The sequence below is a fragment of the Acinonyx jubatus genome, chromosome B3 (assembly GCF_027475565.1).
Source record: "Acinonyx jubatus isolate Ajub_Pintada_27869175 chromosome B3, VMU_Ajub_asm_v1.0, whole genome shotgun sequence".
In the NCBI taxonomy this organism is placed as follows: Eukaryota; Metazoa; Chordata; class Mammalia; order Carnivora; family Felidae; genus Acinonyx; species Acinonyx jubatus.
Genome location: NC_069386.1, coordinates 10,892,482 through 10,910,385, shown reverse-complemented (window position 1 = coordinate 10,910,385; position 17,904 = coordinate 10,892,482). Strand labels below are relative to the sequence as shown.

At 51.1% G+C, this 17,904-nt stretch overlaps 1 protein-coding gene across 3 annotated transcripts in view; it reads right to left on the bottom strand.

Moving 5' to 3' along the window:
* Positions 1-17,904, bottom strand: part of SLCO3A1 (solute carrier organic anion transporter family member 3A1) — a 310,573-nt gene that overhangs the window by 52,620 nt on the left and 240,049 nt on the right. For all 3 annotated transcript variants that reach the window (XM_027067982.2, XM_027067981.2, XM_027067983.2), the window contains exons 4-5: positions 17,284-17,547; positions 1,509-1,673 (exon numbers count right to left, since the gene is read on the bottom strand). In XM_027067982.2, the coding sequence (XP_026923783.1) occupies positions 1,509-1,673; positions 17,284-17,547 (429 nt within the window). The remainder of the gene's footprint in view (positions 1-1,508; positions 1,674-17,283; positions 17,548-17,904) is intronic.

The window sequence follows — 17,904 nt, the reverse complement described above, 5'->3', positions numbered from 1 at the left end:
CTGACGCCCCTACTTACCAGAGAAGGTCATTCGTGTGGCCGCAGATCTCTCTCAGATGCAGGGCTGTCCTAGCCGGATTCTCAGTGGCCACACTCATGCTTCTCTCCTCTGCACTTGTAGGACGGATGAGCCTTTCTGTCGAGGGCTGTCCGTCCACACCCCGCTCTTTCCCGCAAATCCCCTTGTGCTGGCTCTTTCCCCTACACTTAGCAACCTGCTCACCTTTCCAACCTTTCCAGCAATGCAGCATCTCCACCGATCCCCTGGACCCCGACACACACGGCCCGCCTGCTGGGGCCACTCTCCTCTGCTCTACACCTGACCTTCGGGAAAGTGTCCTGCAGTCACAGATTACGCCGTCCCTCTGTGTGGGCTACTCTCCACACACAGCACAGGCTCCCCACTTCACCACTTCTCGGACACAGCTCTGACACAGGTGGAAGGGCGTCCTGGTTGTTGCAACTAATGGGAGGAAGCTAATGGCTCCCTTCTTGGAATCATCTCTTCCTGGACTCTCATGCCCTGTGGGTTTCTCTCGAACTCCCCCACAGACGCCACTGTTTCCTCACGGTTGGTCTCTCACCCTTTTTCTCTAATTCTCCACCTTCTCATCACGTAACGTTCACTCCCGTGTCCTCCATCCGTACACCGATGCTCCCAAACCTCTCTGCCTCACCCGGGTCTCCTTCCGGATCCCCCGCCGAGTCCAGGAGGCCACGTGGATACACCACGGGCATCTCGCGCTCGGGAACTTCAAAAGCGATCTCATCGTCTTCCCCACGGATCTGATTCTTTGAGGTTTCCAGGTTTCACAAATGGTACCACCAGCTGTCCGAGCCAGACCCCTGGAGTCCTTAACTCTCCCGTCTCCCTGGTCAGTTGCAAGGAGGCCACTTTCCTAACTCCCCCTTAGTAATGCTCTTCCCCTGAGGGCAAATTGGTTTTCCTTACCAAGCCAACTCCAAACAGTGGAACGGATGCCTGTAGACTACTACTGAGAAGGATGGGAAGGCCATGCTGGCTCTTGGGGAGAAGGAGTACCATGATCCATGAAGTACGTCTGCCACGGGCAGGGGTCAGGAAAGGAGTGCATGGCCTCCAACCTCTGTATTTGCTGACTGCAGGTTTCATGCTGCCAGAAATATTCTTACTTTTTTTACGTACCTGACCGAAGCCTGCTAGCCTTTCAGGATACATCTTTATTCCCCTCTCCCTTCATTCCCTCGTCTCCTCAATTCTGCAGTTCGCACCCATCTACTGATCTCCTGGCCTGTCACAAGGCTTCTTACATACACTTTATATTCTAGGTCTTTATCATATCCTTTTGGCAAATCTGACCCCAAGAACATACTTTGAAATGCCTTCTGCACACAGAGTCCATGAATACTGCTGCTAAAGGAACAGCAGAGCCTGGGCTCTTTCTCTGGGGGGCCTCGGTAGACCCTGAGAGTGTTACACGCAGGACGGCAGCCCTCTGCCCTCCCCGGGGGACGGAGAGGCGGACTCACCGAGCAGCTGGTTGGCAGAAGAGGTGGTAAGGTTAAACTGCTGCTCTAGGTACTTCCCCAAGAAGGCGGCAAAGCCAGCCACCACTGCAATCTCCATGCAGGCGGCCAGGATGATGCAGGTGAACACGGGGTTGGACAGCAGGTGCTTGGTGACCTTCGGGATCACTGCAGGGAGAGACAAGCAGAGAGCCACGGTCACACACTGCACTCCCAGGTCTTCTGCCCCCCCGGGTCCCTTCTTGACATGCTTTTGTGTATCTCAGTAAACAGCCCGGGGTATCACCCAGTAGCTCAGGCTGAAACCTAGCGATGGGAAGTCACCCACAACTGTAAAGAGTCTGGCTTCAAAATACAGGCTGATATTTAGCCATCTAAACTGAGACTGAATGCAACGAGGGAAACGATATCACACCTTTTCTTGGTTTACTGGAAACGGTAAGATATTTTATAAGCAATGACAAATTACTTCCATTTCCCTGCCCTGCCAAAAAAAGAGTTTGGGGTTTGTTTCTCAAAGGAAAAAATAGAATTTAATTATAAATTATAAACTGCAAATGTTATAATTACATCAGTATATATAAGCATATTTATCAATAGACCTAGGATAAATATTTGTGACTATATATGTATGTTAAGAAAATATGTTCAATCTTGGGGCGCCTGGGTGGCTCAGTTGGTTGAGTGTCCGACACTTGATTTTAGCTCAGGTCATGATCTCACAGTCATGAGATCAAGCCCTGCATCAGGCTCTGTGCTGAGCATGGAGCCTGCTTGGGATGTGCGCTCTCTCTCTCTCTCCCCTGCTCACTCTCTCTCTCAAAAACAAAATAATGCATACATACATACATACGTGTGTACACACACACACACACGTATGTATGTATATATTTTTCAACTTTGAGAAGTTTCAAGAAAGAAATGGAATTCTACGCGTATACACACACACACACACACACACACACACACACATATACATACATACATATGCTGAGTCAAACCCCACCTCTTCTCAACACGTCTACGGCCAACTCCTTGGAAAAAGTTTCCATGAGTTCTCACATCGGGGAGTCCCAGAGCAACCCAACTAGGGTAGGGTCAAGACCAGTTGAGTCTTGACTTTTGATCTGAAATAATCATTCCCTAAACTGTGGCCAGTGGGATCAACTCAAATTACCATCCTGCTCAAAACTTCCCCTTAGCAATCGGATGACACTTCCTATCACACCCCTTTCTCCCTCCAGTCCAGCCTGCCTGCTCCCACTCTTTCCTATCCCAAGCAGGCCCTCCCCACCTAAGGCTGTGCACTAGGGGCTCCTCCCTCTCCGGAGATGCTCTGCCCCAGATCTTTGCTACATTTGTTCCTTCACCCTCAGGTGGTCTTTTCTCATCATCCAGTCCCACACAGAAGAAGCTGCCTGCCCAGCCTGGTGCCCGGGGCTCAGGTGAGAACCGACGGCAGGCAAAAGCACTTGGTGACTTGTGCACCATATTAAGCACCACCAGAGTCAGAAGGCAGGTCTTACTGAGGTTATGCATTTCAATCTTATTTTATTATACTCTGTATTTCTCAAAGCAGGTGGTTTCATAAACCACTTAAGATTCCACACGTATATTGGTGCTTTAAAAAAATGTGCGATTTGTTGTTGTTCTTGTTGTGTTTTTAATTGTTTGAATGCAACCACATTATTTGGATCATTGCCAGCAAGTTGAATCCTTGATGTTTGGTGTTCCACCAGGTCCCCTCAACTATGGTACGATGACATTTCCTGGCGGTGCGCTAGGGGTCCCTGCAGGTGCGGGTATTAGGGGACAACCCGTCGCTTCAATACTTATGCTGTTATTTTAATGTGTCCTTACAAAAAAGTCAACTGAAATGTAACGGATATATCCAATGTGTGCTTTCATGGCTCTCATAGCTTAAAACGATGCCAGGTTAAAACAAGGAGATTTAAAGTTATTTAAAGATAAGCCTTAGGTAAATAATGGTACGGGTGGTCAGCAGATACGGCGAAAAAAATTATAAAAGTGGTATGCCAGTGGAGTTAGGGAAACTCTGTTCTGTTGTGATAATAATATAGAATATTTGGCATGTGGTTCCACCTGTGTAAACAGAAAAGATAAAATTGAGTCCCAGATGAAGCAAGTATTATCCGAAGTCTCGGAAGAACCCACCAGCGTTCATGGTCACACAAAATAAACAGGTGAGCCGGGAGTCTACAATTGCATTCCAAGGTGATGAATTAGCCAGCTGTCCTAAAGAAGAGAGCTAATTACACAGACTCAATCTCATCTCCTAGGAGATGAAACCTCTAAATGGCCCAACTAATTAGAATAGAATAATAATAGGGGATACATAAGTTTTTAATAATGTTAACAGACAAGCTCAATACATCAAAATGACAGAACAATGGGTCAGGAAATGGCAGATACGCACAGCTGAAAATTTATCATTTCCATGGAAGAGACCAAGCTTCAAAAATGAAACCCCCAAGAGAAGGATTTAAAGATCCTTTGACATAATGAGAAGAACACTCTTATGGGAATGGAGTCAGACAACTAGACGCTCAGAATCACTGTGGGCTGAGAAACTCTGTCCTACATCCCAACTAAAAAAGTGACCAGAGCTGGTGGCCTCTTCTTTCCTGTAGTAGTTTCTCACAAAATTTACTAAAACCTTAGGAAGGCAACTGTTGGATGATGCAACCATGTACAAGAACGCGCACATGCGCGCACACACACCCCACACACTCAGAAACTTTAAATCTATAATATTCATTCATTTATACCTTTTTTTTTTTGCAAACGCACTGACCTCTACATGTGTTTTGTTTGTTTTTGCAGGGTTTCAAGCATTTAAGATAATCTGACTTTTTTTAGGAACATCATTTCAAATAAATGATGCTAAAAGTGTCTAGTGTCTAAATCTGTGTTTAAACGTTGAGAAATTTTCCTTGGTTAAATACACATTATTTAAGAATCATACAAATATTTACAGGGATGTTGACTGTGCAAGATTTAAAAATGTGGACTGCTAAACAAATATGGAAGATGAATACATTGGGCGTAAACAGAGGGCAAAGAGGTATCTGTCTTCATGTTCAAAAGCCCGTTGGATGTTAAGACTCCATCATCATAAATTACTGCTAATGAGTGAAGGCTGATTTGCTATTGTGTGTGGCACATTGTGATGGGGTAATGTGTCTGTGATGAGGGACTGGTTGGCTGTGTGGCACGGAACACCAACCTTCACACCGTAGAGAGACAGGTATGGATCCCATCTAGCGACCACAGTACCTCCCTGTAATGAGTGAATACGAAAGCCCCCAGCTGGTTATGTTTGGCAGATAGAAACACCGTCTCGCGATCATTGCGTTCTTTTGTAATTAAGATGTCTAAACTCTGGAAACACTGCCAACAATCAATCGGCAGGTTGGGGACATTCCAGGAAAACAATCATCCCTTTCACTGCAGGCTTCATCTCCTTTGTTAGGGCGCAGACCATCCGTTGCTGAGCTGAAATCACCAGCATCCTCGAACTAGGAACTCTGTTCTCTGGCTCAGAAAGGACACCAAGGAGGATTTCATTTTGATCACATTATTTGGGTCTTGGTATCTCCTTGTCCTTGATCATGGCCATCACGATTTATTTGGGGAAAGGGGAGGGTACCTCTCGACAGAAGAAACTCCGGTTAATGGAATGTTTTCGTACTTCAGCGACCATTTTAATTATTCCAGAGATAATTCCACTTCAGTGGGGAAGATTCTTTGTTGAGATAGGAGAGCCTGCCTGCTTTTGTCTTAATACCTAATGACTAATTTCACATTGAATTAGATGTGAAAATTATTAAGTTTGAGGATCATCTGACAGAAGGCCCAGGGAAAACTCAGTGGATCTTATTTGCATGAAGAACATTCTTCTTCTTTTTTTTTCTCCTCTACCAAGCCGATTCACTGCCAGAAATGACAGATGCCTCGTGTTCAGCTATTCTGCTCCCAGGTTCTTCCCTCCATCCTAGGTTTTATTGCAATGACTTGTAACTCTCTCAAAAGATTCCTTTTCAAAGGTTCAGCCTACCCTCCAAAGCCCCAATTTGAAAAAGAGTATTAATTAGCTTGATCCTAGGGCCATCCCAGTATTTCAAGCCTTCTTCATTCAAATGGGTTGCTAAACCCATAAAATTCTAACCTTCCAAGGAGGCCGTAGCTAATGAGGTGGCCCAGACAAATAGAAACTAATGAACCAAGGCCACACCAGGCCACTGAACACCCCTGGTGCCCCTTAGCTCATTACTTCCCACCCGCTGATTTTAGCCTCCGAAGCTGGGAGCTGGGGTGGGAGGCAGCCTCACCAGCTGGGATAGACCTCACCTCTCCTCGGGAGCCAGATACCATCACCAGCAGGCTGGGACGGAGTTGAAAACAGCACGGGGCGGGGGGGGGGAGTTCTCCAGGGAAGGTGGGTTTTCCACTGCTGTTTTCTGAAGACACTCCTGTAGGATTGAGATTTCTTGAAAGCGTGCAAGTCCCTCCAGGAGGGAAAAAGGCAGGTTTGGAGAAGTTGTGCGGACGGACGCGGACAGAGCATCGCGAGGGCGCCAAGCACGGTTCTAACCACTCCCACATCAAATCACATAATCCTCACAGCACACCTGTGATCCTGGGGCAAGGTACAGCCCCCACTTACAGATAAGGAAACTGAGGCAGGGAGTGGTTCCCAGGGTTAGGGAAGCACGGCAGAAACTCCAACCCTGGCACCGGCTGCCACGGAACGTGCTCTTAACAGGGTGCTATTCCGGTTCCGGTTTGCAGAAGCGCTGCTCTTGGCTGGAGGACTGAGCACGCAGACCCCGCCCCCGGTGATCGACCGTGCAGCTTAACGCTTAGAAATAATGATACAACAACTCCTATGGGAGCTGGGGAAAACGACTCAGGGGCTTAGTCTATGAGTTTTTTTGTTTTGTTTTTTTCTTTTCGGAGGAGGAGGACAGGAAGGGAGGGAAAGAAATGAGAGAAAGAAAGGCTTGCAGAGTCCCATAAGGAGCCAGGGTACCGGGATCTGAATTCCATCTCTAAGACTGAGAAGGTCTATGCCCAGAGCATGCCACCCTGTCCCACGGATGGCTGCGGAGATTAAATGAGACCGGTGCGTGCAAGCATGTGACTCAGCGCTCCTGGCACACAGGTAAGCCCTCAATGAGCATGATGATAGTTAATGGAACGGAAGTGCTCCTTGGCTACGTTCGGGCGAGAGCCCTCAAGGTGGGGGACACCAAGCCTGCTGTAAGGAGGCCTCTGTGTGAGCAAACGCGACAAGTAAGCAGAGCTGGGAAGTGACTGCGGGGGAAAGCGGGGCTCCTGGGAGCTGCCACTGGAGCCACTGGCTTCCCAAGGAGATGCCCTTCTGCAGCAGGCTGGATGGGTCAGCGGGTCGGGGGCACGCGTCCTTGTCCACCGCCCTTCCCGGGACCTGATGGTGCCCGGGGACGCGCTTGCTGTGGGCCTCAGTGGTGCTGCCCCTGACTCAGATATTTCAGCCCTTAGGCTCGCTACTGAAATTGGCCTTGGCCTTCTTTTTCTTTCGTAACGTTGCGGTCAATACATCACGGTTAATGCTCCCAAGAAGGGGAGACAGAGCCAGTGTGTGCAGCTGTTTGGTAATTATGACAGTGACGGCCAATGCTTGCCGGGCCAGCAGTGTCAGAGGGCCAACATGCTAAGGGTCCTTCATTTCACTCCGAGGGCTATTCCGGCAGGGTGGTCTCACCATCTCATTGCGGACACAAGGAAAGCAAGGCTTGCCTGAGCGGCTGCCAAAACCACTCTCCTGGAATGCAAACCTCAGGTCTGCCTCCTCTCCAGAACCCGCTTCTAAATCTTCAGGTCTCTGCAGGGGGACGTGAGTCAACGGAAAAGCGGTTTTCTGAAAGAGAAGACGTCACGAAGCACTTCCCAGAGCACAGGTCCCAGGAGCAGAAGAGAACAGGGCGGCGGAAGGAGCGGGGTGGGCCTAAGATACATAACAGCCTCCAGGTCACGACCAAATCCAAACGAAAGGGGACGGAAGAAGTAATGAAGAAGATGTGAATAAACACCAAAGTGGAGACATGACACTGAAGTCATGGTAGGGTACGTCCTAGAAAGTTTCCTGGCATGGCACAAATGTTTGGAGGTCACCAAGATGGGTCCCTTGTACCCTGTGCAGGCTGTCATCCGTGCACTAGTGTCCCCGGGACACCCCTGCCTGGGTCCTCCGGTCTCTCCCATGAGAGGAGCCACCTGCACACAGAGATGGGGCAGCTCCAATCCTAGATATGGGCACTGTGCCCGGTGAGAGCAGATGCTTAATAAACGCAAGATGGTTGAAAGAATCCAATAAATAAACACACTGCAGTCTCAAAAGGTAACTGTCACAATCTCTTAGGAAACATTCACTGTGGAAACCGAGACCATGGGTCACATTCCACAGGCTCATGGGCCATGACAGAAGTGGGAATAAGTAGCTAATATGGCCATTTCCACTGCTGATTCTAGAAGTACCTACATCATTCCCTTGGGTGGGGTGGGGAGAAGTCCAGGTGGGAGGGGAAGCCTAGTGTCAGACAGCCTTCTGGAAGCGAGTGCCTACTATGTACAGGCCCAAGACTGGCTGACTTGGGCTCATTGTGACCTCGTCGCTGCAGATGAGACTGTCCCCCAGGCTCTGTTCTGGGCTGTTGAGGGACCCAGGGGAGCTTCCTGGAACCCTCTCGTTGCCAGCTGTGAGACAAGCAGCTATCCGGCTTCCATTTACCCGTCTTTGGTAACAGGCCAAAGGTACCATGTCCTGTGGATGGAGAAGGTCATGGTTTGAGCAAACAAACAAGACGCCATCGGCGCAGGAAACGAGGATTTAGACTAAAACCCAAGCATCCAATGGGTGTGGACTGGCCAGGGAAACCCAGAGCCAATCAGTCCTATTTTTCATTCTTAATTTTTTTAACGTTTATTTATTTTTAAGGAAAAGAGACACAGAGCATGAGCGGGGGAGGGGCAGAGAGGGAGGGAGACACAGAATCTGCAGCAGGCTCCAGGCTGTGAGCACAGGGCCCAACGCGGGGCTCAAACTCACAAACCACGAGATCATGACCTGAGCCGAAGTCGGACACTTAACTGACTGAGCCACCCAGGCGCCCCTATCAATCAGTTCTATTCTTTTTTAAATCCCCAGTTCCTCATAACACCGCCAAGAAGGCCCGAGAGAAAAAGATTAGTGGTGGGGGCACATTAGCTGGCTTAAGCCCAAGCACCCCCAGAGGCACAGCTATCTCCCGCAGCTTCAAATTGGTGACCCCCAGGAGGCTGAAGTCGGAAAAACAGCATGGTGAGACAGAGAAAGGCGCCTGGGACTCTGGAAGCTGTCTCAGATGCAACTGTTGCGTCTTTCTGTTGTCAGAGGGAGCAAGCAGAGAATGGCTAAAGAAATAAAGAGCCTTTCGTAAGCAAAACGCCACTTTTGTAACTTCAGGCCAGCCCCTAAGAACCTCTCCGGGAGCATGATGTGCCATATCAGCGGTGGCATTTAGCATTCACGAAAACTCTGCCTGTAGGGGAACGCACGGCTGGGAAAAGAAAGAGCAGTGCTCACAGAGAAATGGTGGATTTCGACACCCAAGTTGATACAAGTGCCCGTCTCTAAGCCATAACGCTACCTCCTGAAGTGCTACATTTACCACAGACCTTCTCAGAGCCTTCAATGTGCTAATGTCACTGTGGACCTCCCAAATGGGTCATGTCACACACTGTCCCAAGCTTATTTCATGCGAGGGTCTCCTCCCCACATTTCTTCTTATTTGCAACTGTTGCAGAAACAACTCTGATGGAAACCCCCCAAAGGACCCTCACCACCTCTTGTATTTGTTTTCAGTTGGGGTTTCACTTAGAATCGCCGGAGAGCTTTAAAGACATCCAGGTGCCTGGACCACCTCCCTCTTCCCTAACGGACTCATGGAATCAGTCTCTGGGGGTGTAGCCAGACTGTGGGCGTGTTTCAAGAACCCCACAGGTGATGCTGAGTTAACCCCCCCAGCTGGGAAACAATGGCTCCTAAAGTCCAGACACTTCAGAAGAGCAATGCGAACGCCCTCCATCATCCATTCCTAATTTTACCGAAGACCTACTGAGTGGCCTCAGATACCGGGAACTCTGCTAGGTGCAGGAATGGACACGGGACTTATTCTACCACGACCTCTTCTAAGTCCTAGTCCCCAAAACCAGATGTCTCTCTCCCACCCCCATCTTGGACATTTTTTTAAAGTTTGTTTGAGAGAGAGAGTGTGGGCATGAGCAGGGGAGGGGCAGAGAGAGAGAGAGAGAGAGAGAGAGAGAGAGAGAGAGAGAGAGAATGAATCCCAAGCAGGCTCTATGCTGTCAGTGCAGAGCCCGACGCAGGGCTCGAACTCATGAACCATGAGGTCATGACCCGAGCCGAAATCAAGAGTTGGATGCTTTCCTGGCTGAGCCACCCAGGCGCCCCTTGGGCATTTCTGCCCCCTGCCTCTGTTTGCACCTGCCCCCGGGCCTAGAAGCCTTTCTCCACCCTCCACTCACAGGGATCCTGCTCACCCTTGCACATCAGGCTGAAATGCTACATGCTTTCTGCACCTGTCTTCAGGTCCTCCCTGTGGACTCAGTATATCCCTCCAAACCTCCTGTGATCCCCACCACCTTATATCCTTATTCCTTTAGGTAACATTTCCTAAAGGCCTGAAGAGTTTACCTGAACAAGAGAGTCCTGGTGTCCCGTGGCATAAAACAACACCAGCCAGCTTTCCTTACAGCTGGTTTCCCAAGGGCCTTTAATACTCGAATATAACCATCTGAGTCTCCAAGAGGGTCACATAGTACACAGACATTTCCTCAGGCTTATTTGGCTACATAACCTTCCTCACGCCCCCCCACGGATTTGTTTTTCCCTGAGCATCTCTGAGGACTCGTGTTCCAAGGAACCCCCGTTGGGAAATGCTGTCCTTTGGTTGTTTCCTTCCTTCTTTCCTTAAGAAACCACTCGTGGGGTTGCCATGGGGTGCCAGGCACCACGCTGGGTACTGTCACATGTTATCTCAGGTGCTTTCTGGAACAACTTGCATCCTGTTCACAGACATAACGCCCCAGCACATCCTCCACCAACGCTGGTCAGAACAGGAGGAAGCCACTGGCCAGACTGGTCCTGGGGACCTGCAGGCACAACTCCTGGGCACAGCAGCATGTGAACCACACAGCCTGGCACGGGGTTCCGAGCATTTGGGAGGGTGGGGATGGTGTCCTTGGCCACAGGATCAAGAAGGAAGATTTTAATGGGAAATCCACACGAGGGGAGAGCACATTTCTGGAGACAAATGGCATGATCAAAGACACTCAGCCATTTCGCCTGCAGAACAAGGGCTCTCGGAACGCCGGCTCCTCACAATCACGTGATGCTCAAAGGCACAGGCCCCTCATTAAGGAGAATGTGGCAGACGCTGGCTGCTAGCTGGAAGAGGACAGAGGAGGCCCGGCACAGTTCTAGAAGCCGGAGGCGTGAGCCGCATCCCTCCGCCAGGCTGGTACACGTGGGGCTCCTGCGGAACACCGGGAGAGCAGTGGGTGCGGAGGGCTAAGCACCCAGCCCCAGACCCAAACACCTGGCAGAGGACTCGCACAGCCCAAAGTCACCGGGGCAAGTCCGCCCGAGCCACTGGGCCAGCAGCCCCTCCCCCACGTGGGCAGGTCACCTGTGGGTTGGTTGTGGCACTCAGCACAGGTAGAGCTCCCACTGAGCCTGCAACCATAGGTGAATCAAACACAGGCCAAGACCCTGGGAGGGGGCTGAGGGTGAGGACAGCTTGAAGGAAAGCAGCAGACTGCTGGGCGTGGCAGCGCACGTCCAGTGATCCCCGTATCCCCCCGTTTATCAACGGTGCACCAAGCACCGATGTCCACGAGCAGGGGCAAAATAGAGGCAGGGCAGAGTAAGGGAATCATCACTCAGGCAACGGTAACGTTAGGACCATGACACGGAGAGCAACATGCCCGGGAGGGCAGGGAAATGTCCTTGGGGATGTGACTGGGAGCTGAGGACTGATGACGGGACCAGAATTCCAGCCGAGGGAACGGCAAATGCGAAGTCTGGGGAGCAAGGGAGCCTGGGGATGGAAGCCGGTGAAGGGAGGCTGGCGTGGAGGGACAGGGCGGCAGTGGTGTGATAAGAGGCTGCGAAGCCCCACGAAGGGCTCCACCTCTGTCCCTTTAAGCAGCAGGTGGTCATAGGATCAGACGCATTCTGCAACCCCTGTATTGTGCACACAGACCAGCGGGGCAGGGCCGACTAGAATGCAGGAGACAGCAGAGCAGGCCGGAGACGGATTCAGGTGGTAAAGTCAGCGGAGCCCAGGGATGGATGGCATTAGGAGGGCAGGAGGGTGGAGAAGGTAACAACGGGGGCAGATTTCATCTCCCCTGAAAGTCAAGGTCCCTTGGGGCTGAGCAAGTGGAAGAAGCAAGGACCCTTGGAGCTGAGCAAGGCCCCTTTGGAAAAGGAGCAAGTGGAACAGAGAGAGGGGACATTTCTCTGACGCAGGAAGGGTCTCTGTTCAATCAGCCCCAGGCTGACTCCCCTCTTCTTCTCAGGGCATTAACAGTCCAGTGAATCCTTGAGGAAATACAGCGGAAAGAGCTCAGGATCTGAAGTCCGGGCACCTGGCCCCATTCCTGGCTGCATCATCCCCAACACTGGCAACCTGGGAACCTAGTTTAACCCCAAGCTCTGTGATTTGATGGCTGGAATGGAGATTAGTGGCATTCATCAGCCGGACTGTCGGGACCCAGTGGGAACTCCCTGCAAGTGCTTGGGAACTCATAAACCATCCTCCGCATTTTGGGGGTGGTTTTTAAGACTCTGAGCCTGAAGCCCCGCCCGAGCCCTGCCAGCTCAGCTGTTCCCTGCCATCACCCGGTTCATCTATTTTTCTGGGACAGGAAGAGGCCACTTGGCAGTCAGCATGAAGTGCACAGAGACAAGAGCGTGCAGCTTTTAACTGCTCCTCTCTTTCACTGATCAAAGGCAGGGCTCTCTGCTCGGATTTTAAACCTCTGGAACAGTTACACTCATCCCAGCTAGAAAGCCCATCAGAGGGCTAGGATGCGCCAATCCTTACAGGGAGTGGGTTCCTCCCCTCCCTTTTAGCCTCTAGCCTTGTCTAGAAGACCCACTGTTTTAGGGTACACCAGGGCTGTTGCAAGCAGGGCTGGAGTTCAAGTACGCTCTGTTGAAAAGTCAGCTAGCACCTGCTGATGCCACTTTTCCTTAAAGAGAGAGTCCATTTATTGCCCCAAGACGTAGCATAAGACACGCACCGGAGGGGCACTTGGGTGGCTCAGTCAGTGAAGCTGTGCTGACAGCTCAGAGCCTGGAGCTTGCTTCGAATCTGTGTGTCCTCCTCTCTCTGCCCCTCCCCTGCTTGTGCTCTGTCTCTCTTTCTCTCAAAACTAAACAAACATTAAAAAAAAAAAAGAGGGGGTGCCTGAGTGGCTCGGGCGGTTAAGCGTCCGGCTTCGCTCAGGTCACGATCTTGAGGTTCATGAGTTCGCGTCCCGCGTCGGGCTCTGTGCTGACAGCTCAGAGCCTGGAGCCTGCTTCAGATTCTGTGTCCCCCTCTCTCTCTGCCCCTCCCCCGCTCATGCTCTGTCTCCAAAATAAACAAACACTAAAAACAAAAATTAAAAAAAAAAAAGAGGAGAGTGCCTGTTGTCCTCAGGCAACCAGACAGAACGTGATGGGGAAGGCGTATAGCATAAGGCTACTGAACGAGCCGGGATCCGAACCATCAAAGCCCCTCTAGGGCAACTGACACCTGAGACAATTTCCAAATAAAACACAAACTACGGATGTGAGATTTAACACACTAGCTGGTGATAACACTGTACATCTGTCTATAACAGCCCCCTGAATTCCTTCCTCCCTCTGGGTCTTGACTTTCCCAAATCGTTCCATAAACCCTGAGCATCTAGATCCAGGAGGCCACACTGTCCTGCCCATCCCCCCCCCCACTCTGCCCTGTCCCCCAGCTCTGGCATAGAGAGGAGGAGTGGACACAGATGTGGACACAGAGTAGGTCGTGAGGGGGTGAAGAAAGACAAATCAGCAAAACGTTCTGAAGAACAAGGTTGGGCAAGGGAGGCTTTAGAGCCAGGGCACAAAGAGAAAGCTACTTGGTGGCACAACTGAGATGCAGAAACGTGTCTTGGGTTTGCAGACTCCCACCCAGGAAGACACTGGAGCCTCACAAACCCAAGCATTTGGCTGCCTGCTGCCTGCTTTGTTAAACAGTGATGTGACAGTCACTATAAGACGGGGACTTCCGAGCTGTGCAAGAAGTAACAGCTTCTCTACACAGTTAAAGACCACCACTCTGGGCTTTCTGTCTCTCCTCTTCTTATCAGGGTTGCAAATAATGGCCAACTTTGTTACAAAGAGACCCTCGAAGCCCACTTTTTGGGGGAGAGCACCCTGAACAATGAACCACAAGCCTGAACTCCTACCTCCCCGGCGCTGGGTTTCCTCATCTATAAACAGGAATAAGTGAAGTATCAACCAGACACCGTATGTGAAAGCCAAACGGAGTTAAAGCAACATGGCCAAGGTTGCCTAACTAGGAAGTGGCGAGCTGGGTGTGAACCCAGATGAGCAGCCCCACTGCTCTCCCAGCAGTGGTGGGACTGTCCCAGGCCCGGGAGGTAAGTGGATGGGCCAGCTGCTCCTGGCACAGTGCCAGCTCTTCCCAGAGGCCTTCCCTATCTGCAAGGCATGGCCGGGGACACGGACAGATGTCTGGAGAAGAAACCCATAGGCAAGCTCAAATGAAACAGAGGAGGAGTTGCAACACACATATTTTTGGAGCAACGTTCATTCCTCCATGTACAATGCTGCTTAGTTCATCTGTGCTCATAAATGTGCAGCACACTGCCAGGAGACCCTGGGGGCTTCCAAGGTTGCAAATGGGATCAAGAGTTTGGGAGCACCAGGGACACCACGTGGTGCTTTTGGAGGAAACGTCCATGTGGCTAAAACATCGTCTTGCGTGGAAAAAGAAAGGATGTAAACCACCATGGCCCCCCCCCCCGCCCCGTCCACGTGCTGGCACATGTAAAACTTGTTTATTAGGATAATAGCTCCCATCACTGTATCCTGGCTCCTGGGGATTCTTCCAGACACACTGCTTTCCTTTCCTGACATTCTTTAGGTCCATTAACAGACCTACTGCCTCTAGGAACTGTAATTCTAAATTAAAAATCATGAATTATCAGAAGTGGAGCCCGTGCATGCACAGATCACAACCTGTGATCACTATGACCTATAGTGAGTCTCAGACCTGTCCACCCAACTACGTACTGGTCAGTTCAGCCATGGCGTGTCCAACGCTCACCTGGCCATTGCTTTAACTCGGTCTTTTGCACGCCTCCCGCTGCTACAACACAAGCTCTAGAATAGAAGCTTCCTAGGTTACTAGCACCGTGTCCCTAGAGCCTAATAGGGTCTCAACACATGCTGACAAAATTGAATAAATGGAGTCGATGAGCAACTAGATCATAACCCAAGAATTCTGAAGACGTGACATCCCTCAGCCTCTGACGCAGGAGGTGGGCTCTCCCCTGCCGGTCTGCCGTATTTCTGTCGCCCCTTCAGTTGCTCGCTACTACAGTCCTTTGCATGTTAGGCTGCCTTTGCTGGCTTGCTGGTCTGTCCCTATGCTGGATGGTGAGTACTCGGATGGCATGATTGTGTCTTTTCATCTTTGCACCCCCAGAGATGAAAGGTAAGAGATTACTGCTGTAGCTCTTGCAATCAGAGCCCTTGCAATCAATCACCCTGGGACAAGGAAAGACCCACAAAGGCTGCCGCTGCTCTGGTCGAGGATGTCCTCTGCAAGGCCACTCACGTCAGCCCTATTTATTCCTGCAGATGTGGTTACTGGGATATTCTGTGTGGCTGCCTGCACCATTAGGGCAACAGTAGGCATCTCCCTCTAACCAGCTGTTTGCAGGGGGAGGGGGGAGCTCTTCTATTAAGATTTCTGAGGGCCCAAGTCAAGGTGCCCTCTGAGGACACAAGGTGGGTGGCCTTCTCATCCACCTATGCATTCTGGAACTCAGAGAGTTGGCTTTTAAGACCTTCTTTGGGCAATTCCAAATTTCTACTTTGGTAGAAACGATTACAGAATATGGATTCAGACATAACATTAGGTTATTAATTAGTCTCATCTGAGGATTAACACAAATTCTTCCGATCCCTAATGAATAGGCACTATGAACAGTCAGTCTTCTGCAGGCAGTGCTTTAATTCTCCTGGCCACACTGTCACTTAGGAACGTGGCTACAACTGTGTACTTGTGGAAACGAAGCATGGAGAAGTTAATGATCCCAGCTCTAGTGAACAGCCGAGTGGGGACCTGGGCACAGGGTGGCCTCAGCTCCTCCCCATGGCTCTCAAGCATCTCCAGAGAAGGTGCACTTCGTTATACAAAAGCTCGGTAAAGAGACTGTCACCTAGTTTCCTTTTTTTTTAATTTTGTTTTAACGTTATTATTGAGAGAGAGAATGTGCAAGTGGGGGAAGCGCAGAGAGAGAGAGGGAAACACAGAATAAGAAGCAGGCTCTAGGCTCTGAGCTGACAGCAGCGAGCCAGGACATGGGGCTTGAACCCACAAACTGTGAGATCGTGACCTGAGCCCAAGTCGGACACTTAACCAACTGAGCCACCCAGGTGCCCTGACTGTCACCCAGTTTCTAAAGTGACCACTGAAAGACTGTCACTGCTGACAGGTGTTCCCGGACCCTGCAAAGAAGCGGCCATCCACCTTCCTCCTGGCACAGCCTCAACGAGAAGGAGTGCCCCAGCCGTGCGTTTGCCTGCTTCAAAAACCCAGCAGGTTCTCTAGGGATCCCCTCGAAGGGCTCCTGTGACTCAAGGGGCCCTGCACAGACCTCGCAGTGGGGAGGGGGGCCGTGACGGACACCAAGCAGCTCGTCCCCGTTTGCCTTGAAGAGACCCTACCAAATGGGGCAACAACCCGGGGGTGGGACGGGGTGGGACAGGGCTGCTTCTCATTCTCACTCCACATCACTGTGTGTGTCTCGCCATTCTGTCAGAAGAGATGCGTATTCTTTTCCTTCTAAAAACAACTGGGAGAGCTTTACCGTGTTCTCAAGTGTGACTCTGTTATTAAGACTGAGTTAATACTTCTTTCGGGAGGAACACATCTCTCACGAAGGGGATGGAGCGACTCGAAGGGAATGCACTTTGGATGTGGCTTTTGAAGAATGCCTCTTTCAGGCAAAGGAAGCCCTACTTCCAAGGTCCTTTCTTGCTCCAACGCGCTTGTACGTGGTGGCCTCAAAGACTCTGAGGGTTCCATGAGAGGTCTAGAACCTTCTTCCAATGGACATTTCTGTTTAGGATGCAGCAGGTGCTATGATGACCAGTGAGGGTCTCTGCTGGGGAGACTGGTCTGCTGCCCCTCTGCTAAGTGGTAGTTACTCTGCCTTTTGTTTTGTTTTGAAATATCAGGTTGTTGACGAAACATCAGGTTGATTTCTCAGGGCTAAAGGGAAGCAGAGGACCAGAGAAAGCAAACCATGGGAACAAGCGTGGTGCTACCTCAAGCTCCCCGGCACCCAGTCCTGACGGTGAACCTGCCCCCCAGCGGCCTAGCCCCGCCATTACTCTGCCCCCCGCCTCCCGCCACGTCCAAGGCGCTGCTACCTTTCAGCTGCTGAAAGCAGGAGGCGCTGCTGTCCGGCTCCAGGGGGTGCCTCAGGACCCCGTTGCTGGGCTTGGGTCTCTCGTACTCTCTTTCGGGGAGCATGGCCTGCTCGCTCTCCATGGCAGGGTCTGAGTGCGGGGGCAGAGACTGTGGAAACCCGAACATCAAGAGGGAAGAGAAGAAGAGTAAGGCACCACAGAGCAGAAAGCCGCCCCACCAGGCTCCGATCCAGCGGGGGTCATCCGGGGTGATGTCCAGGTTACCTGCAACGAGAAAGAGCAGTGAGGAGGAGGGGCCGCGGCAGGGCCGGGACCTGGCTGAGCTTTCGAGTCGGCTGCACAGACAGGAGAGGGCTCTGGAAATGGCCTGGGGTTGGGGGGGGGGGGTGCGTGGAAGGGGGGGTAGCGGGGACTGGACGCCACACAAAGCTGCCTTTTGTTTCACGTCAGTGCTTCTGTTTCTCCCAAAGCTGAAGGCTGATTGCTTTCCCTCCTTAATTTTCTTGTCTCCTCTGTGTTTCTATCAGTCTAAACAAAAACAGTGAGAAGCCAGACACCCTCTGAATTAAGGCTGGAACTGACTGGCTAGGCAGAGCTGCTGAGGTGCAGGGACGAACGCAC